The sequence below is a fragment of the Mirounga angustirostris genome, unplaced genomic scaffold (assembly GCF_029215605.1).
Source record: "Mirounga angustirostris isolate CCGP_5_RB_7025 unplaced genomic scaffold, mMirAng1.0.hap1 SCAF_4, whole genome shotgun sequence".
In the NCBI taxonomy this organism is placed as follows: Eukaryota; Metazoa; Chordata; class Mammalia; order Carnivora; family Phocidae; genus Mirounga; species Mirounga angustirostris.
The window spans coordinates 176,637,266-176,654,215 of NW_026991712.1; the positions used below are offsets into that span (position 1 = coordinate 176,637,266).

The window sequence follows — 16,950 nt, forward strand, 5'->3', positions numbered from 1 at the left end:
ACCCTCCATGTGCCTGTCATCCAATCAGTTTTTTGTCATCTATTTGTCATAATGGGAAGGGATGGAGGGCTCCTTCCAAGGTGGTATAAAATCCTTTTAAGGGTGGTTTCCTCTTAGGGTGGGGCCCCTTGACCCTACCTGCCTTTCTTCCAACTATCCTTCATCATGAGGTCAGGGGCTTTGAAGGGAAAGCTAATCGTGGACCGGCTGGGGTTTTTTTAAAGATTTTATTTATTTATCTGAGAGAGAGAGAGAGAGAGAATGAGAGCGAGAGCATGAGGGGGGGAGGGTCAGAGGGAGAAGCAGACTCCCTGCCGAGCAGGGAGCCCGATGCGGGACTCGATCCTGGGACTCCAGTATCATGACCTGAGCCGAAGGCAGTCACTTAACCAACTGAGCCACCCAGGCGCCCGGACCGGCTGGGTTTTATCTCTCACTGATTCTAGTCCGCCAGGAAGCCGGCCGATTTATCTAAGCGCCAGGCCCCAAGGTGCGGGGTGGCTGGGTGCCGACCAGGGGGAGGCTGGAGGCAGGGTCGGTAGGCTCATCCCAGGGGCTGCAGCCCCCCAGGTGGAGGCACGGGGCTGGCTGCGGGGATGGCCACCCGGCCAAGGGCAGACCGACTGATCAGGCCGGGATGCTCGCGACGCCCGGCGCACCGACCAGCGGTCCTCCCGCGGCTCCTCCCACGTGTCCCATTCCGGCTCTCTCATTGGCTCTTTCCGCCCCTCGCCGGCCCAAGGAGGCTGCCCCAAGACCGCCCATCCGATTGGCCCACAATCTTCGGTGTGTCATTCTGATTGGTCGAGGAGGCTCACGCCCCCTCTCCCCGCCCCCCGGAGGGCGGCTGGGCATACCATAACAGGCGAGGGGGAAACGTGTAAATGTCAAAGCTTCTCTTTGGGGCTGCCTTGTCCTGTGTCGCATACTTGCCTCTGAAGTTCCCTCGAAATCAGAGTTATCGTATTAACAGGAGGAAATACGGGGTCATTTCGGGTGAGCCCGACACGGAGGACGGCGTGTGACCCATTCCCCCCGCCCGCCGAGGTGGTGCGCTCCGGGCGGGGCTCCGCCTTCTGGTCGCGCCCCAGGCTCAAGGTCTGTGAACAACCCCGGGGGCTCACCGTCGGCGAACAGTTCCGCCGCGAGCTGGGGATGCTGCTAGTCCGACCAGCGCTCCGCGGTGCCCTGCTGGCCCGCCCCTGGAGGGAACCCGGGTGAGTGCGCCCCGGGCCCGCGGCGGGCGGGAGGGGGGTGCCCGGGGGCTTCTCCCTGCCAGATCCCCGCCGCGATCCCGAGGGTTCCCCCCGCCGGGGGTCCCTTCCTCTAGCCGTCTGCCCCTCACCCAGGCCGTCCTCCCGCTGCGACACCCCCCCCCGTCTCTTTCCTTCCGCGAGGGGGACCCCTCCCGGATCCCACGCTCGGAAAGTCACCTCCTTCGCGCTCGTTTTCCTCCTAATGGGAACCCACCGACAGAATGCATCTCGATTTTTCGCACAGCGCTTCTCAGCTCCCCACCCTGGGTCTCACGTTCAGGACTCGCCTCTGGGATTCCCTGAGTCTCCTGTCTCCTTTCTACCGGGACTCCTCTTTCCTCTTCTCCCTTTTCCAAATTAAGTACTGGGCAGCAAAGGGACCCTTCCTTTTGGTAGGTGGGAGAGTAATACTTAGGGAGTGCTTATAATGTGCCAGACGCTGGGCTAGGCACTTGGTGCATGCCTCACTGTGATGGCTAAGGGAGAGACACTGCATGCGAAGTGCATTGAACAGTGCCTGGCACTTGGTGCCCAGTTATTATTAGTCAGATCATCGTTTATCACTCTCATTTAAACTCTGCCGATTTTCCAAATTACAGGTGAAGAAACCAAGGTGTAGTTTCCGGGTGGATCTGCCCTGCAAACACCTGTGTGGTGGAGTTGGGTTCCTTCACCCTTGCCCACTCAGTGACACATGTTAATAGAACTGCTCTGGGCTAGATGGTGGGGTGGGGGGGGTGGGTAGGTGGGACACAGATCCTGTCCCAGAGGGCTCAGTCTGATGGACGGGTGTTTCTATGGGCCTTTCAGGGCAGGGCAGCCCCCGCCCCCAGTTTTGAGTTTTGTTTGCCTGACCACTAGGACTGTGACCAGCTCTGTCTCCCATGCTGAGCTGTGCCTTTTCTAAGTTAATCAGTTTCCCAAGGGATGGTGGGGGTGGGGGGGGGAGGGTGCCCTGGGCATGGGTCACTTTCAACACTGCTGGGTGTCCTTTGTGGGTGGGGGCTTGATAGGTAAAGGCAAGGAAGGACAGGAAGAACACATGGGGGAGAAGGACTTCTCTCCCAAACCAAGGTTGGGGGCCACACTTGCCACACCTTCAGCGCAGTCTCTTTGGCAAACTTCTCCCTGCACTCGGGACAACCCCCCCCCCCCACCATAGGGGGAGGAAGCCCATAGATTCATATATTTACTGAGCGCCTATTGTGTGCGATGTTGTGCTAAACCCTGGAAGAGAGGGTACCCAGGGGACTTCCCACGTGGATGGGGCCTTCCAGAGAGTTTTCAGTTTAATGTTGGGGGGGAGGCCTTAGCCATAAAAACCTCTAATACCTGGTAGAAAGCAATCCATATTCTTAAAAAAAAAAAAACTTATGATAGCAATAACATCAAGCGATCAAGAACCGCGGACCTGGCACTGTGCTGATAAGCACTGTATTATTCCCATTTTTACAGATGGGAAACTTATCTGCCAGTTAAGGCCAATGGAGAGTGAACATAGCAGTCAGACTCCAGCTTCGTGCTCTTAATTACAGAGCCTCCGGAGTGGAGCTGAAGCGTTTTGCAACCCGATCTGAAGGCTCACGTTACCTCTTTCGATGGAGCAGCTGGCCCAGCGCCCTAGACAGGGTTTCTCAACCTTGGCACTATGAACATTTTGAGCTGGGTAATCTGCATTGTGGGGGCTGTCCTGTGCCTTGGAGAATGTTTCACAGCTTTCCTGGCTTCTGCCCATGAGACGCCCGTGAGCACCCCGCAGTTGGGACAAAATAAAAATGTCAGGCACTGCTGACTGTCCCCGGGGCCAGAATTGCTCCTAGCTGATAGCCCCTGCTCTAGAAAAACAGGTCTTATGTTTGGCCACTTTTTAATTTATTCAACTAATATTTAGGATGCACCTGGGGCCATTTGTGGAGAAACAGTTTTAGAACATGTTTAATAGTATCTCTCAGTGTCCTGTTTGTAAAACTAGTGCTGAGGAAAACCACCTCTTTTGAGGACCTGGTGTGGGTAATGTTCATAGTGTTTCCCTTTTTGCGTGGAGTGCTGGGGATCTCAACCAGTTTTTAAAAATAACTTTTTTTCTCCCCAAATTTACTTTTATTTATTTATTTATTTATTTATTTATTTATTTATTTAAAGGGGTGGGGGGAGGTGCAGAGGGAGAGGGAGAATCTTTTTTTTTTTTTTTAAGATTTTATTTATTTATTTGCCAGAAATAGAGAGTCCATGTGTGCGAGAGTGAATGCACAAGCAGGGGGAGTGGCAGGCAGAGGGAGAAGCAGGCTTCCTGCTGAGCAAGGAGCCTGATGCGGGGCTCGATCCCGGGACCCTGGGGTCAAGACCTGAGCCGAGAAGGGCTTAACCGACTGAGCCACCCAGGCGTCCCAGGGAGAATCTTAAGCAGGCTCCACCTTACAACCCTGAGATCATGACCTGAGCTGAAATCAAGAGTTGGATACTTAAACCTGAGCCACCCAGGTGCCCCTAAAAATACTTTTGATTGTGCATTTTCTTTTTTTTTAAAGATTAATTTATTTATTTGAGAGAGAGAGAGAGCGCGCGCGTGTGAACACACACAAGCAAGCATGTGCATGAGTAGGGGGAAGGGCAGAGGGAGAGAGAGAATCCCAAGCAGGCTCCATGCCCAACACGGGGCTCATCTCACAACCCTGAGATCATGACCTGAGCTGAGATCAAGAGTTGGACGCTTAAGGGACTGAGTCACGCAGGCCCAGGCACCCCCGTGCATTTTCTTTAATGCAATTTCTTTAATTGTAAAAAAGTATAGATAAAGCAAAAAAGAATCCAAAAATGGCCTGGAATCTCACCACACAGAGGTAACCACTGTCCTCACTTCAGTTAATTAAGTGGATTATTTTACTGAGCTCCTCAGCAGCCTATGAGAGTTTTATAGGCGTTACTATTCCCATTTCACGAATTAAACAACTAAGGCCCTTGGAAATTAAGGAAGATGTGTCTAAGGCTTTAAGCCAATAAACACCAGGCCCCAGTTGACTGCCTCCTGTCTCCTTTGGCCCTGACTTCCAGCTTTTTTCTCTATTTCATTGACTTTATCAGGGCTGTCTTCAGTTACGTCTCTGCAAATTCTTGTTGGAAAGAGGCAAGATACATATTTATATTTATATATAAATTTAATAAGTAAAAGAACTAGCCCAGGCACATAGTAGGCTTATACTGAATGTGAATTTTTCTCTATTACTTGCTTTTGTACCAGACCCTGCTGGGTGCCAGGGTTCCCCCCACCATCACAGAGTGGGCAGGCTGGAATTGGCTACTGTCCTGTTCCCTGCAAGAATCCAGGGTCACTTTGGACTCCTCGCACCCCACCTGCCTGCTTAATTTTCAGCATTTCAGAACTCCCCAATGCTTGTCCCAGCCTGCCTGCCCCTGCAATGGGCTGGGCAGGGGGCTGGCACATCCCATTGCTCCCTGGACATACTCATGCAGTGCCTCTTTCCTGGAATAGTCTCCCCTGCCACGTTGGTGAACCCACACTCACCCAGCCCTTTGTGGCCTTGGCAAGGTGGCTCTCCTCTGGCCCTTTAGTGTCCTGTCTGTATAATGGGGAGAATCCCATCAGCCGCGTAGCAGAACGATTAGAGACGATGTGACAGGTACCCATTATGTAACTGAGTGACGGAATAACTAGAATCTACAGTGATCCTAATACTGGCTTCAGAGGTTGTTAGAACCCCCACTTGGGCTGCAGTTGTCACTGGCGTACCCCGAGCGCCTGCTTCTGGTACCCACCCCCTGGCCCAGCACATAGTAGGGGCCGCACCCTTGCTGTTGGAATGGCCCAGAGGACAGCCTGGGGTGGATTCTGGCTCCACCTCTTAGCAGCTCTGTGGCCCTGGGCAGGTTATTCCACCTCCCTATGCTGCCTGTGTTCCCACGTGGTAGGGACAGTAGTAGCCGCCTCATAGGGATCGCCTTGGAGAGGAAATACGTTCATACACAAAACCACTTTGAAGAGTATCTGCACCTGGACAGTGTTGCTTTTTTTTTTTTTTTTTTAAATTTTACTCATTTACTTCACAGAGAGAGAGAGGGAGAGCACAAGCAGGGGGAGCGGCAGAGGGAGAGGGAGAAGCAGAGCTGAGCAGAGAGCCCGACTCAGGGCTCGATCCCAGGACCCTGAGGTCATGACCCGAGCCAAGGGCAGACGCTTGACCGACTGAGCCACCCAGGCGCCTGGACGATGTTGCTTTAAGTATTATTTTGATCCCTTCCCCCAGGCATGGGCTGTCCCGAGTGATCGCCCTGGATCAGGCGTATTCAGACAAGAGGGTCCCAGCAGCTCAAGGATGGAGGCAGGTGTGGAGCTCGGATGCCCTTGGTGCTTTCCCGTTATCCTCATTAGTGACGCCGAGGCAAAACGCTTGGTGTTGGGGTTGAGCCTGCTCACCCCAGGGGAGGGGGCAGACACCCGCCCATCTTGGCAGTTTCTTTTTTTTTTTTTTTAAGACTCTATCCATTTATTTGAGAGAGAGAGAATGAGAGAGAGGGGGGAGGGTCAGAGGGAGAAACAGACTCCCTGCCGAGCAGGGAGCCTGATGCAGGACTCGATCCCGGGACTCCAGGATCATGACCTGAGCCGAAGGCAGCCGCTTAACCAACCGAGCCACCCAGGCGCCCCATCTTTGCAGTTTCTTACCCCGCCCCCACCTTTCCTTTCCTGGCACGAGCTGTCAGTGCCCATGGACAGCAAGCCGCTGCCCACCTCTTTCGTGAGCTGGGAAATGCTGGGAAGGAGGAGGCCCTAGCTGGGCCGAGAGGAGGACGAGCCTGTCCCCTCAGCCCTGTTGCTCAGGGGTCTCTGACAGGTGACAGGTGCTTCTGCCCTTGTGGGAGGCTCCTGAGTGAGGAAGCCCTGGGTTTCTGTGCTGCCCTGTGGGGAGTGGTGCCCCGGAGCCATGCGTGAGCACCGGGTCTCAGAAGTAGTTTTCTCATCTGTAATAATAATCATAACAGTAGTAATCCTGGCCCCTTCCTCATGCATTCGTAGCTGGATTCGGGAGATAATCACTTCGCGCAGTGCCAGGCATGTTGTAAGTGCTTAATAAATATTCCTTGATGTTTCGAGGGCAATAAAGTGGAAACAGCTCAGCCTGGGCCTGATGCCCCACCCTTCTGGACCTGCCCTGGCCCCCCCTGCACTTTCTCTCTGCTCACCGCTCACCGCCCCTTATCTCAGGGATAAGGAGGATTGGCCTTATCAGGTCCCAAATAACAGCTGGGAAAGTGTGGAAGCTCAGTGAAGCAAGGGTAGTTTCCTTTCTCCTCCTCTCCTTGGCCTTGGTCACCCCTGACCCCAGGCACTAGGGGGCCTGGTGCTGTTTCCACAACACTTTGGGTGTTCATTGTTTTTCTCTCCTGCCCCCCCCTCTTTTTTTTTCTTGATGAGTCTGATAAAAGGTTTATCAGTATATTCTTTGTTTTAAAAGGTATTTCTCCAAAATCCTGTGTGCCAGGCGGGTGTCCATGGGGAGTGGCGGGATGGGGGGCGACGGGGGGGTGGCTGATGGCCTGGCTGGAGCCACGGACAGCCAGAGCACTGTTGGTGGTGCTGTGACCAGAGCGTGGGCTCTGAGATGACCCGATATGGCCCGTCCAGGCGCTGGAGGGTAGCGTCCCCAGCACAGAGGGCTCCAGAAAGACCCAGGTGGCTGGATGGCGGCAGACGAAGTGGGCAGTGTGGAGGGATGATGGGAAATGAGCCTGGAGGCCTCAGTAAGGATTCCAATTTTTTGTTGTAGAAGAGAGGAGAAGCCCCTGAGTAGGCAGGTTTCATTGCCCGTATCTGAGTTGTCTCTGTGCCCTTGAGATTGCTGCTGATGAGTGAGGAATGCAGTCCTGCCTGGAAGGGCCTCGCAGATCCTCACAGAGGCTCCAGGTTCTGTGAGTGATTCTTCTCTGCCTTCCCCAGAGCCAAGGGAAGAGTGCTCATGTTAATCCTGAATGGCCCATGAGCCAAAATAAAAGGCGGGGGGGGATTGGTTTTGTCAAGTGTCCTTGGATTATTTTTGGCTCCAGTTTTGACTGAGGCTGATCTTTGAATTCTGTTCCCCACATTTGGACTGATGGGCAGCTGGGCCGGGGCTTGGAGACTTTCCAGGCAGAGGGGAAGCCAGGGGGGAATGTGATCCTGTGATCACAGTGGGCCTCTGCCCTGGGAAGGGTAGAGAGAGGCCTGCAGGATTTCTGCTTCTGACACTGCCTGGGAGGGAACAGGTTCAGGAGGGCTGGTAGCTACTGCATTTTAAGCTGGGTGGAATGTGGTGCTAAGTTTATTCCAGCACTATCTGTTGAGTGTCCAGGCTAGCCCCTGATTGTTGTGACCTTGGGGGTGTCTGAGAACCATTTTGCCGCTGAACACCTGGCCTGGTGCGGTAACATTCTGCATGTGTGTTTGCATATATACGTGTACATATATATACACATATATGAGACAATCTACGAAGACAATTTTCTTTTTTTTTAAATCATTTTTTTTTTTTTAAGATTTTATTTATTTATTTGAGAGAGAGAGAATGAGAGACAGAGAGCATGAGAGGGAGGAGGGTCAGAGAGAGAAGCAGACTCCCTGCTGAGCAGGGAGCCCGATGCGGGACTCCATCCCGGGACTCCAGGATCATGACCTGAGCCGAAGGCAGTCGCTTAACCAACTGAGCCACCCAGGCGCCCCGAAGACAATTTTCTTAGAAGTACAGAGCAGGAGGGGTGAGGAAGGGCAAGCACTTTTAACCTCACAGTGCCCCTGCAGGGCACACAGTACCGCCCCCATTTTTCAGGTGGGGAATCTGAGACCTGCCGAGTTTCTAATAATGGGCTGATGTCTCTCGGAGAGCGTGGGGGTTTCGGTCCCACAGATGTCTGCTTCTGGAGCTGGGCTTTCTGCACGCCCTTCGAGCCGGGGTCCAGGCTGGGGTTGGGGCACGCACCTCCAGGCTCCCAGCCCACACTCCTCCTCAGCGGCACCCTCCTGGCTATAGCTGATTGATTGGTGGTGGGTGCTGCTGCTGGAACCTTCCAGAGGGCCCTGAGGGCACACGCCACCCCCGTTTTCCTGACGTGTGGAGGCTTGTGGCGGCTGGAGTTTTCCAGCCTCTCTGTTCCTCCCCCACTATAGGTGTGTGTGTGGGGTCAGTGTAGACTTGAATTTATGGGATGTACCTGTAGCTTTGTGTGACTGTCTCCTCGGCTCTTGAGAGTAACCCAAGGGAGGCTCTTCAGAGTAACCCAAGGGAAGGGCTGGTGGGAGGCTGGCCTCACCCCACGTTTCTGCCCTTGGTTAGGGGAAGGGCGGGGCCTGAGGAATGTGACCTGCCTCTTAGCGTGGGGTGGGTGCTGCCTGGGGGGTGGGGTGGGGGAGGAGGGAGAAGGCCCAGCTCACTTAGAGCCGTTAGGCAAAATCTTGGGCAACCAGGCCCTGCCCTCCTCCCTCCTGGACTGCCCGGGCCCCTTTCAGCGCTTCCTGTCACGCTTCCTGCTCTGGGCCTTTGTACTTGCTCTCCTCTGTGCCCGGAATGTTCTTTCCAGTCCTTCTGAGATCCCAGATGGCGTTCAGAGGACGCCTCCCCTGAGAGGCCCTCCCTGATCACCTAGGCTTGAGCAGCCCTACCCTTCCCCTAACTCGTTCTCACATCCCCTCTGTCCTCACCTGTTTCTTGCCCATGGTCCCCATTGGAGGTGAGCTGCTTGTGATGAAGTACAGTTGGAAGAAAGGCAGGTAGGAACAAGGCGCCCCACCCTTAAAAGGATTTTGCACCACCCTAGAGGGAGTCCTCCATCCTTTCCCACTGTGATAGGTAGATGACCAAAAACCGATTGGATGATAGGCTCAGGGAGGATTGATCACAGTAAAACAGCCCACGCACAAGCCCATAAACACCCCTAGACTTAGAAACTGGTGGCAACCCTCTCAGTCCCCTCCCTCCTCGGGAGCTTTGTACTATCACTTTGCTATCACTCAATTAACTTTGCTTTGCTGCCTACCACGCTGGTCTACCTCTTCATTCTTCCAAGTGGCCTGACCCAGAACCACGGGCACCGGAAGGAGAAGGAAATCCTGCAGCCCATGCATCCGAGGCCTTGCTGCCATGGTCACTGCTGTCTCCAGTGTTTAGAGCAGTGTCAGGCATAGAGGGTGCCCAGGAACCTTGTAGAATGAATGAAGGACCAGTCCTCATGGCCCCTGGTTTCATGTCCTTCCTCCAGGCCTTTGGTCCGTGAGCCTCCAGACCCATGCCCAGGGACAAAGAATAAAAAGGACCCCCAACACTCACAGCCCAAGTGACACTGAGGCCTGGAGGACCCCCCCAGCTGGGGCCCCAGTTCAGGAATGAATGATCTCAAGTCTTGGCTCTTACCCACCTGTCCCCCCACCTCGCCATCCTCAGACATGTTAGGGTCGGTGGTCACCAGTGGTCACCAGTCAGTGAGGTCATAGGTTCAAGACTGAGCAAGGTCTCTGGGACGAGGAGTTCTTGAAACTCAGGACCCTGGAATCGGACCCTGAACGCTGAAAGCCGCCCTCCCCGTGGCTGCGAGCTGAGCTCAGGGCACTCCTCCAAGGTCCTGGCCCATATCCTGGATGTTCTTGCCCACCCGGAGCTCAGCTCTTGGTGCCAAGGGAATCCCAGCTGGGTCCCATTCTGATGAGACTGAATTCTGGAACAGGTTGCCCTTTCAGCCCAGAGAAAGCAGTAACTCAGGGCCCTTGGGATAAGGGCTGCATTGTGGGGAAGGAAAGGGAGAGTCACCCTCTCCATGTACAAAACGCTTAGAAGTGGTTTTGCATTGATTGAATTTAAACTTAAAATGGCCCTGTGGGTTTGTATGGTGGTTCTCACTTAGTAGATGTAGAGACTGGCCCAGCGGAGGCAGGTCACATGCCCGAGGATGCACAGTGTCAGGTCTGGGCCTGGAACTTGGATTTTGGACCCCAGGGCCAGTTCTTGCCCCCCAGTTCTATACTTGCTCTGGATTTCAGGATTCTGGGCCAACACAGAACACCCCCCCCACCCCCTCCCCACCCTGGTGGAGATAGAGGGGCCGGATCTGGTTGCGGCCACCACTGACCTGTCTGCCTCTCTTCCCTGCCCTTGTACCCCAGGCTGTGGTGGAAGCACACGGCCTCCCTGAAGGTGGTCAATGAGCCGGTCTTAGCATTCACGCAGGGCAGCCCCGAGCGAGATGCGCTGCAGAAGGTAATGGGCCGGTGGGGGCACCCAGTGGGGGTAGGGCACGGAGCGAGGACAGCCTTCAGCAGCCCTCCACCCCCCCGGATGCCTCTCCGTGCCTACAGCCATCACCCCCTGTTGCGCCTGCCCCCAGCCTTGGAAGGAAACCGGGTCTGGGACAGGCATGTGTCTGGAGGACGGAGAGGCTGGGGGCAGCAGGGGGGCAAGCCGGGCCACTCTGGGGCTCCGTCCAGGTCGGGGGTTGTAAACCCACAGACGTTTTCTGCTTAAAAACATTGTCCTGTTAATTGCCAGTATTTTAAAAATTGTGAGATGTCACATACATTTCAGATACAGTTTTCTGTCTACGATGGGAGGACCTGGCAACCCTGGCCTCCCCTTCCGTCAAGACAGGAAGTGACAGCGGACAGGGGCTGAGTCCTGCTGCCCCCTGGGCAGAGCAGATGCTCTCTGACCTCAGAGCCCGGCCCCTTCGTATTTCTGTTCCCGCCTGGGCATCTGTGTTTGCAGGCCCCGCACCGGGGTTTTAGGGGGAGCAGAGAGGCGGGAGGAAGTACCCATCCACCCTGTTGTCCCCTCCGTAGGCCTTGAAGGACCTAAAGGGCCGGACGGAAGCCGTTCCATGTGTGGTGGGGGACGAAGAGGTGTGGACGTCAGACGTGCAGTACCAGGTGTCGGTGAGTCCAGTGGGCCGGCGGGGCTCGGTTTCTCCCCGAACCTGGGGTCCATCTCTCAGGCAACAGATCAGCTTGTCACACGGGTCTCTGCCTCCAAAGGGGTTTATAGTCTGTTCCCTGCTTTTGAATTCTGTGCGCCAATATAAAACTTCCAGAAGTAGTCTTAGGGGTACCATCATAAAAGATGCCGACTTCACGCCTGCCAGGAGGGAATTAAAACAGGGACTGCCACAGCTTTGCCTTTTCTTTAGAAAATGGACCCACTGGCCACCTAGAGGGTGGGAAGAAAGGACAGAATGTCAGAATTAAAGATAATCCTTCCAAAGAGAGGACAGTCTCCAAAGCCCTGGCCTCTATTTTGGAACGGCTGCTCTAGTGGAAGATAAGCTCATCTGAGGTGAGCACCTAGGACGTGGCCGGGCCTCCTCCTAGAAGCCCTCCAGCTGGAGCCATGCTCCATCCGCAGATACATCTGAGAGGCCCTGTGCCGTCTGCATGGGCTCCTCTTTCGGTCCTTGCCACTCCTCTTTGAGGGAGGAAGAGCGGGGAGTTCGCTGCCCATTTTACAGATCAAGGGACAGGCTCAGAGATATTAAATGGCCCGCCCAGGATGGCACAGTTAGATCTGGACTAGGGATGATTAATCCTGGTTCTCCAGAACCACATCCCATTGATTTTGATTCAGTGGATTTTCTAGGAAGGATTTGGAAACAGCATATTAACTCATACAGTGCAGTAGGATCGTCTTGCTGTGGCCTCCTGGTCCCGGGATGAGAACCGTGGAGCTCTACGTGCTGGAGACAGCCCAGACTTGCCTTCATGCCTCCCAGTGACCGCAGGGAAGCGAACATATTACTTACACTAGTCAGAGTGTTCTGGAAATAAATTCCAGCTGCATGATGGGAGAAGCACAGCCCTTCCCCATAGCGGCCCCAGAGAGAAACGTCTCCCGAGGGTGTCAGAAGGACGCAGTGATGTGATGAGCAGCGTCCACACAGGAGTCTCGGCTCATGCACAGAGGGCACCTTTTGTGCACTGTCACCGCATGCAGGCCAAGGACATCCGCAAAGCCCAACGCCTGGGGATGCCGGGGGTCACCCTGCAGGTCCGTGTCTGCTGCTGGGGGAGCTTTTCCCTCTGGAGTTCAGGGTACGAACGGACACCGGCAGCTTTGTTTCCAAACCTAACGAGGGGGAGATTTCCCCTACACATTCAAACGTCTGGCTCGTCTGGAAGGTGGGGTGACGCGGCCGCACCAGGCTGGCACGGCCACAAGGCACCGTGTGGCTGGAACACGTCCGTGGGCAGCTCGGGGGTGGGGGCAGTGGTCCCCACCACCCCTAGCGCATGACGCCAGCTCTGTGCACTCACGGCTCTTGCCTCTCTGGCCCCAGCTGGGCAGTGGCCGGCCTGCGTGTCCCTCGGGCACCCCGCCCGCGCTTTCCCCTTGGCCGGGCTTTTGCTGGACCCGGGACAGTGAGCCAGAGGCCGGTGGTCTGTGCCAGTTAAGAGGTTGTCACCTGCTCCTGTGCCCCCCCGCCCCCGTCAGTTCGAGGGTGGGAGGGACCTGCTTTTGTGAGAGTTGGGGATCTTGACCAGGACTCGTGGCTGAGTGGACATTCGCAGCTGGCCCGTCAGGGAGCCTGAGCCCCAGGCAGAGGACTCACCCCAGCCCTTCTTGTCCCCGGCGTGGCCACGACACTTGTAGCCCAGGAAGGCTTAAAGCAAATACCCACCTCAGCTGTGGGAAGAGAAAAGTGTGTGCGTGTGTGTGCGCGCACACACGCACGTTTTGAGACCCCGTGCAGATGCATTTACGTGCAGCTTCTAGCTTTGTATCCAGCAACCAGTTGCAAAATGAAAGCCATGGTGTGTGAGCCAGGTGCTTTCCTCTGTGGCAGCATCACCCAGAAACCTGTTTGAAGCTCGAAGAGACGCCAGCTCTTCTTTCTAGCAGGGCATGTGTAAGTCAGGATAATAAAACGCGGCCAGCCAGCCACGCCTCTCGGGCCCAGGCCCAGGGCGGACGGCGGGCTCTGCCCTCTTGGAGGTGCTCTGCTGGAGAGCAGGTGGTCCTGGGTCGACAAAGAAAGAAACTGGAGTTCCAGCAGGTGAGGGACAGGGGAAGGCACGGGCACTGTGCGGGGGACGCGGGGGCCACATCAGGTAGGGTGGTTGGAGGGCTCCATGGAGGGGTGACCTCTGAGTCAAAGCCCGAGGATGAGGGTGGGGGGGGGGTTCGCTGCCAGGCAGAGGGCTGCTCGGTCCTCGGGCTGAGTCTCGAGCTGGGAAGAGGCTCAGTGAGCTGCACAGCAGAGAGGAAGCCAGTGGGGTGGAGGATTCAGGGCAGAGGGGTGGGCAGACGTGACTTCCTGAGGTTCTTACCACCTGTGCTTAGGGAACCTATTCCATGAGTTCTGGGGAGTCACTGGAGGGGGGGTTAAGGAGGGCCAGACTTTGCAGAAGAGCCCTGTTGCTCGTTACAAGAGAATGCTTTCTAATTTCAGGACAGCAGAGTGAAGAGGTGAGGGCTTGGCAGCACCTATGAGTCCAGACTTAGACCCGTGGGGGTATGGGACTCCTGGGTGGCTGGGGAGTTGGGCGGGAAGGTGGGGAGAGAGCCAGGCGAGGAGCCGCGATGCAGGGGGCCGTGAAAGAGCCGGAACAAAGCCCGGGGAATGGCAGCCCCAGGTGGGGAAGCGCAGCGCACCTCTCTGGAGGGTCTGCCCACATCTGTGAGCTCCCCACCTGCCCCCATGGTGGTGGGTGGTGGCCGCCTTCGAAACCGTGGGCCTCCACTCCTTGGCCCCGAAGTGGGCACCTGACCGCAGCTGGGCTGGTTGGATTTACGGCCCTAGAACTTAGAACTGGCAACAGACATCTCGAAGCTACGGGGAGGATACCTTCCACCTCTGAGACACACGACCACAGTGGGTCTCTTGAAAGGTGCAGGGCGCCGCCTCACAGAGGAGGAGAGAGGACGAGAGAAGCCTCAGTTTTTAGGCCGGGCTCCTTGAGTCTTCCTGAGGCCCAGCTGCAGGCCACCCGAGTCTCCATTACGGAGGCCCCTGTGTGTAAAAGGTTCCCCTTCTTGCCCGCTGGCTGACCTCCCTGTGCCTCAGTCTTCTCGTTTGTAAAATGGGGGTAGCAGTCGTGGTGCATAGGGTTGTTGTCGGGGTGAACGGATTGATCCGTGCCAAGTACTCGGTGCCCGCATGCACGCCGCTGAGCAGACGTCAGCTGTGACAGAAACAGTCCTGTTTCCCTCAGAGCCTGCAGCTGGTTCATCCAAAAAAGCACGAGGGGCAGACCCATCTGTGTTTCAAACCTCTGGAAGCCATTGACCGTGATGGCAGGAGGCTTTCTCCTGCAGGTGTAGGGTGGGTTTTCTGTGGTGTCCCTCACTCGCCAGATGGCCGCACTGCCCAGCCCATAACTGAGTCCTGCCCACAGGCAAGGAAGGTCCTGAGGAGTTCACACAGCATCTTCCGTGATTCCTGATGGATTTCTCCAGAAGGGGGTTTAGGGGTTAACAGTGGGCTAAGCCCCGTGATGACATTAGCCTAAGAAGCCACGTGCTCAGGGTCATTGAGCCAGGAACTGACCTACACTTTGGCTGGACTAGCAAACTCCTAGATCTGTAATTTGGGGGAGAGTAAAGGGTTGGCCCTTTTGCAGATGGGGGAGGCACATTCAGGCTCTGTCCAGATGGAACCCTGAGCAGGTGCATGCAGGGTAAGGGTGAGGACCCTCAACCCCCAGCTCCGAGGGTTCTGAGGATGCCCCGGGAAGGAGTTGCCCACAGGGGGTGTCCTGGAGCCCCCACTACTGGATCAGCGACCAGAGGGCCTGACACCCGCAGTCCTGGGAGCACAGCCTATGATCACTCAGTTCACTCGGCCCCTCAGCGCTGTCCCAGCTGCCAGCTAGGGTTCTGGTCACCCTCTGGGCAGGCACTTCCCGTTCTCATGGCCCGCGGTGCCTCTCTGACTTGGTCACGTGGTAACTGGGGGAGCCCAGGCGTGGGAGGCCGTGGCCGGCACGTGGCTGCTGGCATGGGGGAGCTGCGGTCCACGGGGGCTGAGTCGAAGGGCCTGGCCCCGGGGTGCCGCCTCAGCCCCTGAGCATCACAGGCCAGTCTCAGGTGTGGACAGGATACAGGTGACTCTGCTGGGGGTTGAAATGAGGGGGGAGAGGGCCACTTTCTCCTGAACCCTAGACCAGCACTGCCCAGTAGAACTTTCTGCAGTTATGCTGATCAGTATCCACACGCTGTCCCACTATGGCAGCCACGGGCCACGCGCGGTCATCCAGCACATGGACTGTGCCGGTGCAGCCGAGGAACGGGGTTGACATGTCAGCGGGCACGTGTGGCTAGTGGCTGCCACGTTCCACAGGAAAGCCCCACACAGCCCGTTGGCAGACTACTAGGTGGCAAGAGTACCAACAAGTGTGCTCGAAAGACGTGAAGTTTCTCCCCGCTTTATTAAAGCTCACGTTGGCATCTGGCGCTGCCGGGTTCTTTTTGCAAATGTTTGTGGAGGGTCTTCCCTTTCCCATGAGTCTGTGTGGGTCCCGAGCCGGGGGCTGGAGAAGCGGTTGGTCTGTCCCCCAGGCACTAGGGACAGTGGAAATCCTGAGCGGGTCTCAACTGCAGTGCATCGTTGGGGGCCTCGCGGGGGGACAGCGCCCAGGCCTCAGCCACGGCCGCGTGCCACACGGGCTCTGGCAGCATGTTCCCCTGTGAGCCCACTTGGGCCTTGTCCACGTGCTGTGAGGCAGGGCGTCCCCATTTCCCACAGGGGGGGACTTGGAAAGGGGAGCTTACTTCCCTCCGGCCCCCAGCTAGTAGGGGGCGGGGCTGGGATGTGAAGCCGTGTCTGACCACAAAGTCCACACTTTCCCTCAAAGACTGCGATCCATGCTTTTCTCCGGGACCGTGAACCTTCCAGAGCAGGAGTGGTCTTACTCACCGAACAGCAAGTGCTCCGTAACCCTTGATCAGACAGATGGATGTGGGGATTGGAGGGGAGAGGGCGAGTGTGCTGAGGACTCTTGTCTGGAAGGCGAGCTCTGAGCCTGGCCACGTCCCCACCTGTCCTGGCACCTCCCTGCTGGCAGTGACCTCGCTCTTCTCTCATCTTGCAGCCCTTCAACCATGGACACAAGGTGGCCAAGTTCTGCTATGCAGACAAGGTGAGGCCCTGGCGACTTCGGGTAGGGGCGCTGGCCCTCTGTTCCCCACTGGCTGCTGGCATGGAGGCAGATGTCAGTCGCTGCTTCCCTCCCTGGCCGTGGGGGGTGGAGTCTTTCACGAGGCTGGGCCGGCCGGGGCTTCATTTGAGGCAGATGAGAGCTGCGTGGGCCAAGGCTGACATCCCCCGACATGCCTATGGCCGCGAGGCAGCCAGGTTTCCAAGGGGAGTAGATTCTGCAAGGCTGAGTCAGGGACATTGGAAACACCATGGATAAGAAGGCAAACAGAGGATCGGCTTCATGGAGGGGCAGCGAGAGGGGTTGGGGTGCCCTGTGGCAGGGGGTCTAGGAGCTGGCTCATGGGGCAGCGAGGGCATGCTGGCAGCAGGTGAATGACTCAGGCTGTGGTTCTGGCCAGGCACTTGACCTTGAGGGCTGGCGGCTCTAGCGGGTGGGTTTGGGGGCCCCAGGAGGAAGGTGAGGCTCTGATGAGACCAAAAGAAAAAGCAGAGCTGGTTTAACAGCTGAGGGACTTGGTGCCAAGTCCCTGGCATGCAGACCTACCTGGCATGTCCCTTACACAGGCTCGGG

General features: G+C 56.4%; 1 protein-coding gene across 1 annotated transcript in view; it reads left to right on the forward strand.

Moving 5' to 3' along the window:
- The first annotated feature begins 1,058 nt into the window (after positions 1–1,058).
- ALDH4A1 (aldehyde dehydrogenase 4 family member A1) overlaps positions 1,059–16,950 on the forward strand; it is a 28,738-nt gene continuing 12,846 nt past the window's right edge. The window contains exons 1-4 of the mRNA XM_045898578.3: positions 1,059–1,217; positions 10,399–10,492; positions 11,071–11,163; positions 16,312–16,359. Coding sequence (XP_045754534.1) covers positions 1,156–1,217; positions 10,399–10,492; positions 11,071–11,163; positions 16,312–16,359 — 297 coding nt within the window. The 5' untranslated portion in view covers positions 1,059–1,155. The remainder of the gene's footprint in view (positions 1,218–10,398; positions 10,493–11,070; positions 11,164–16,311; positions 16,360–16,950) is intronic.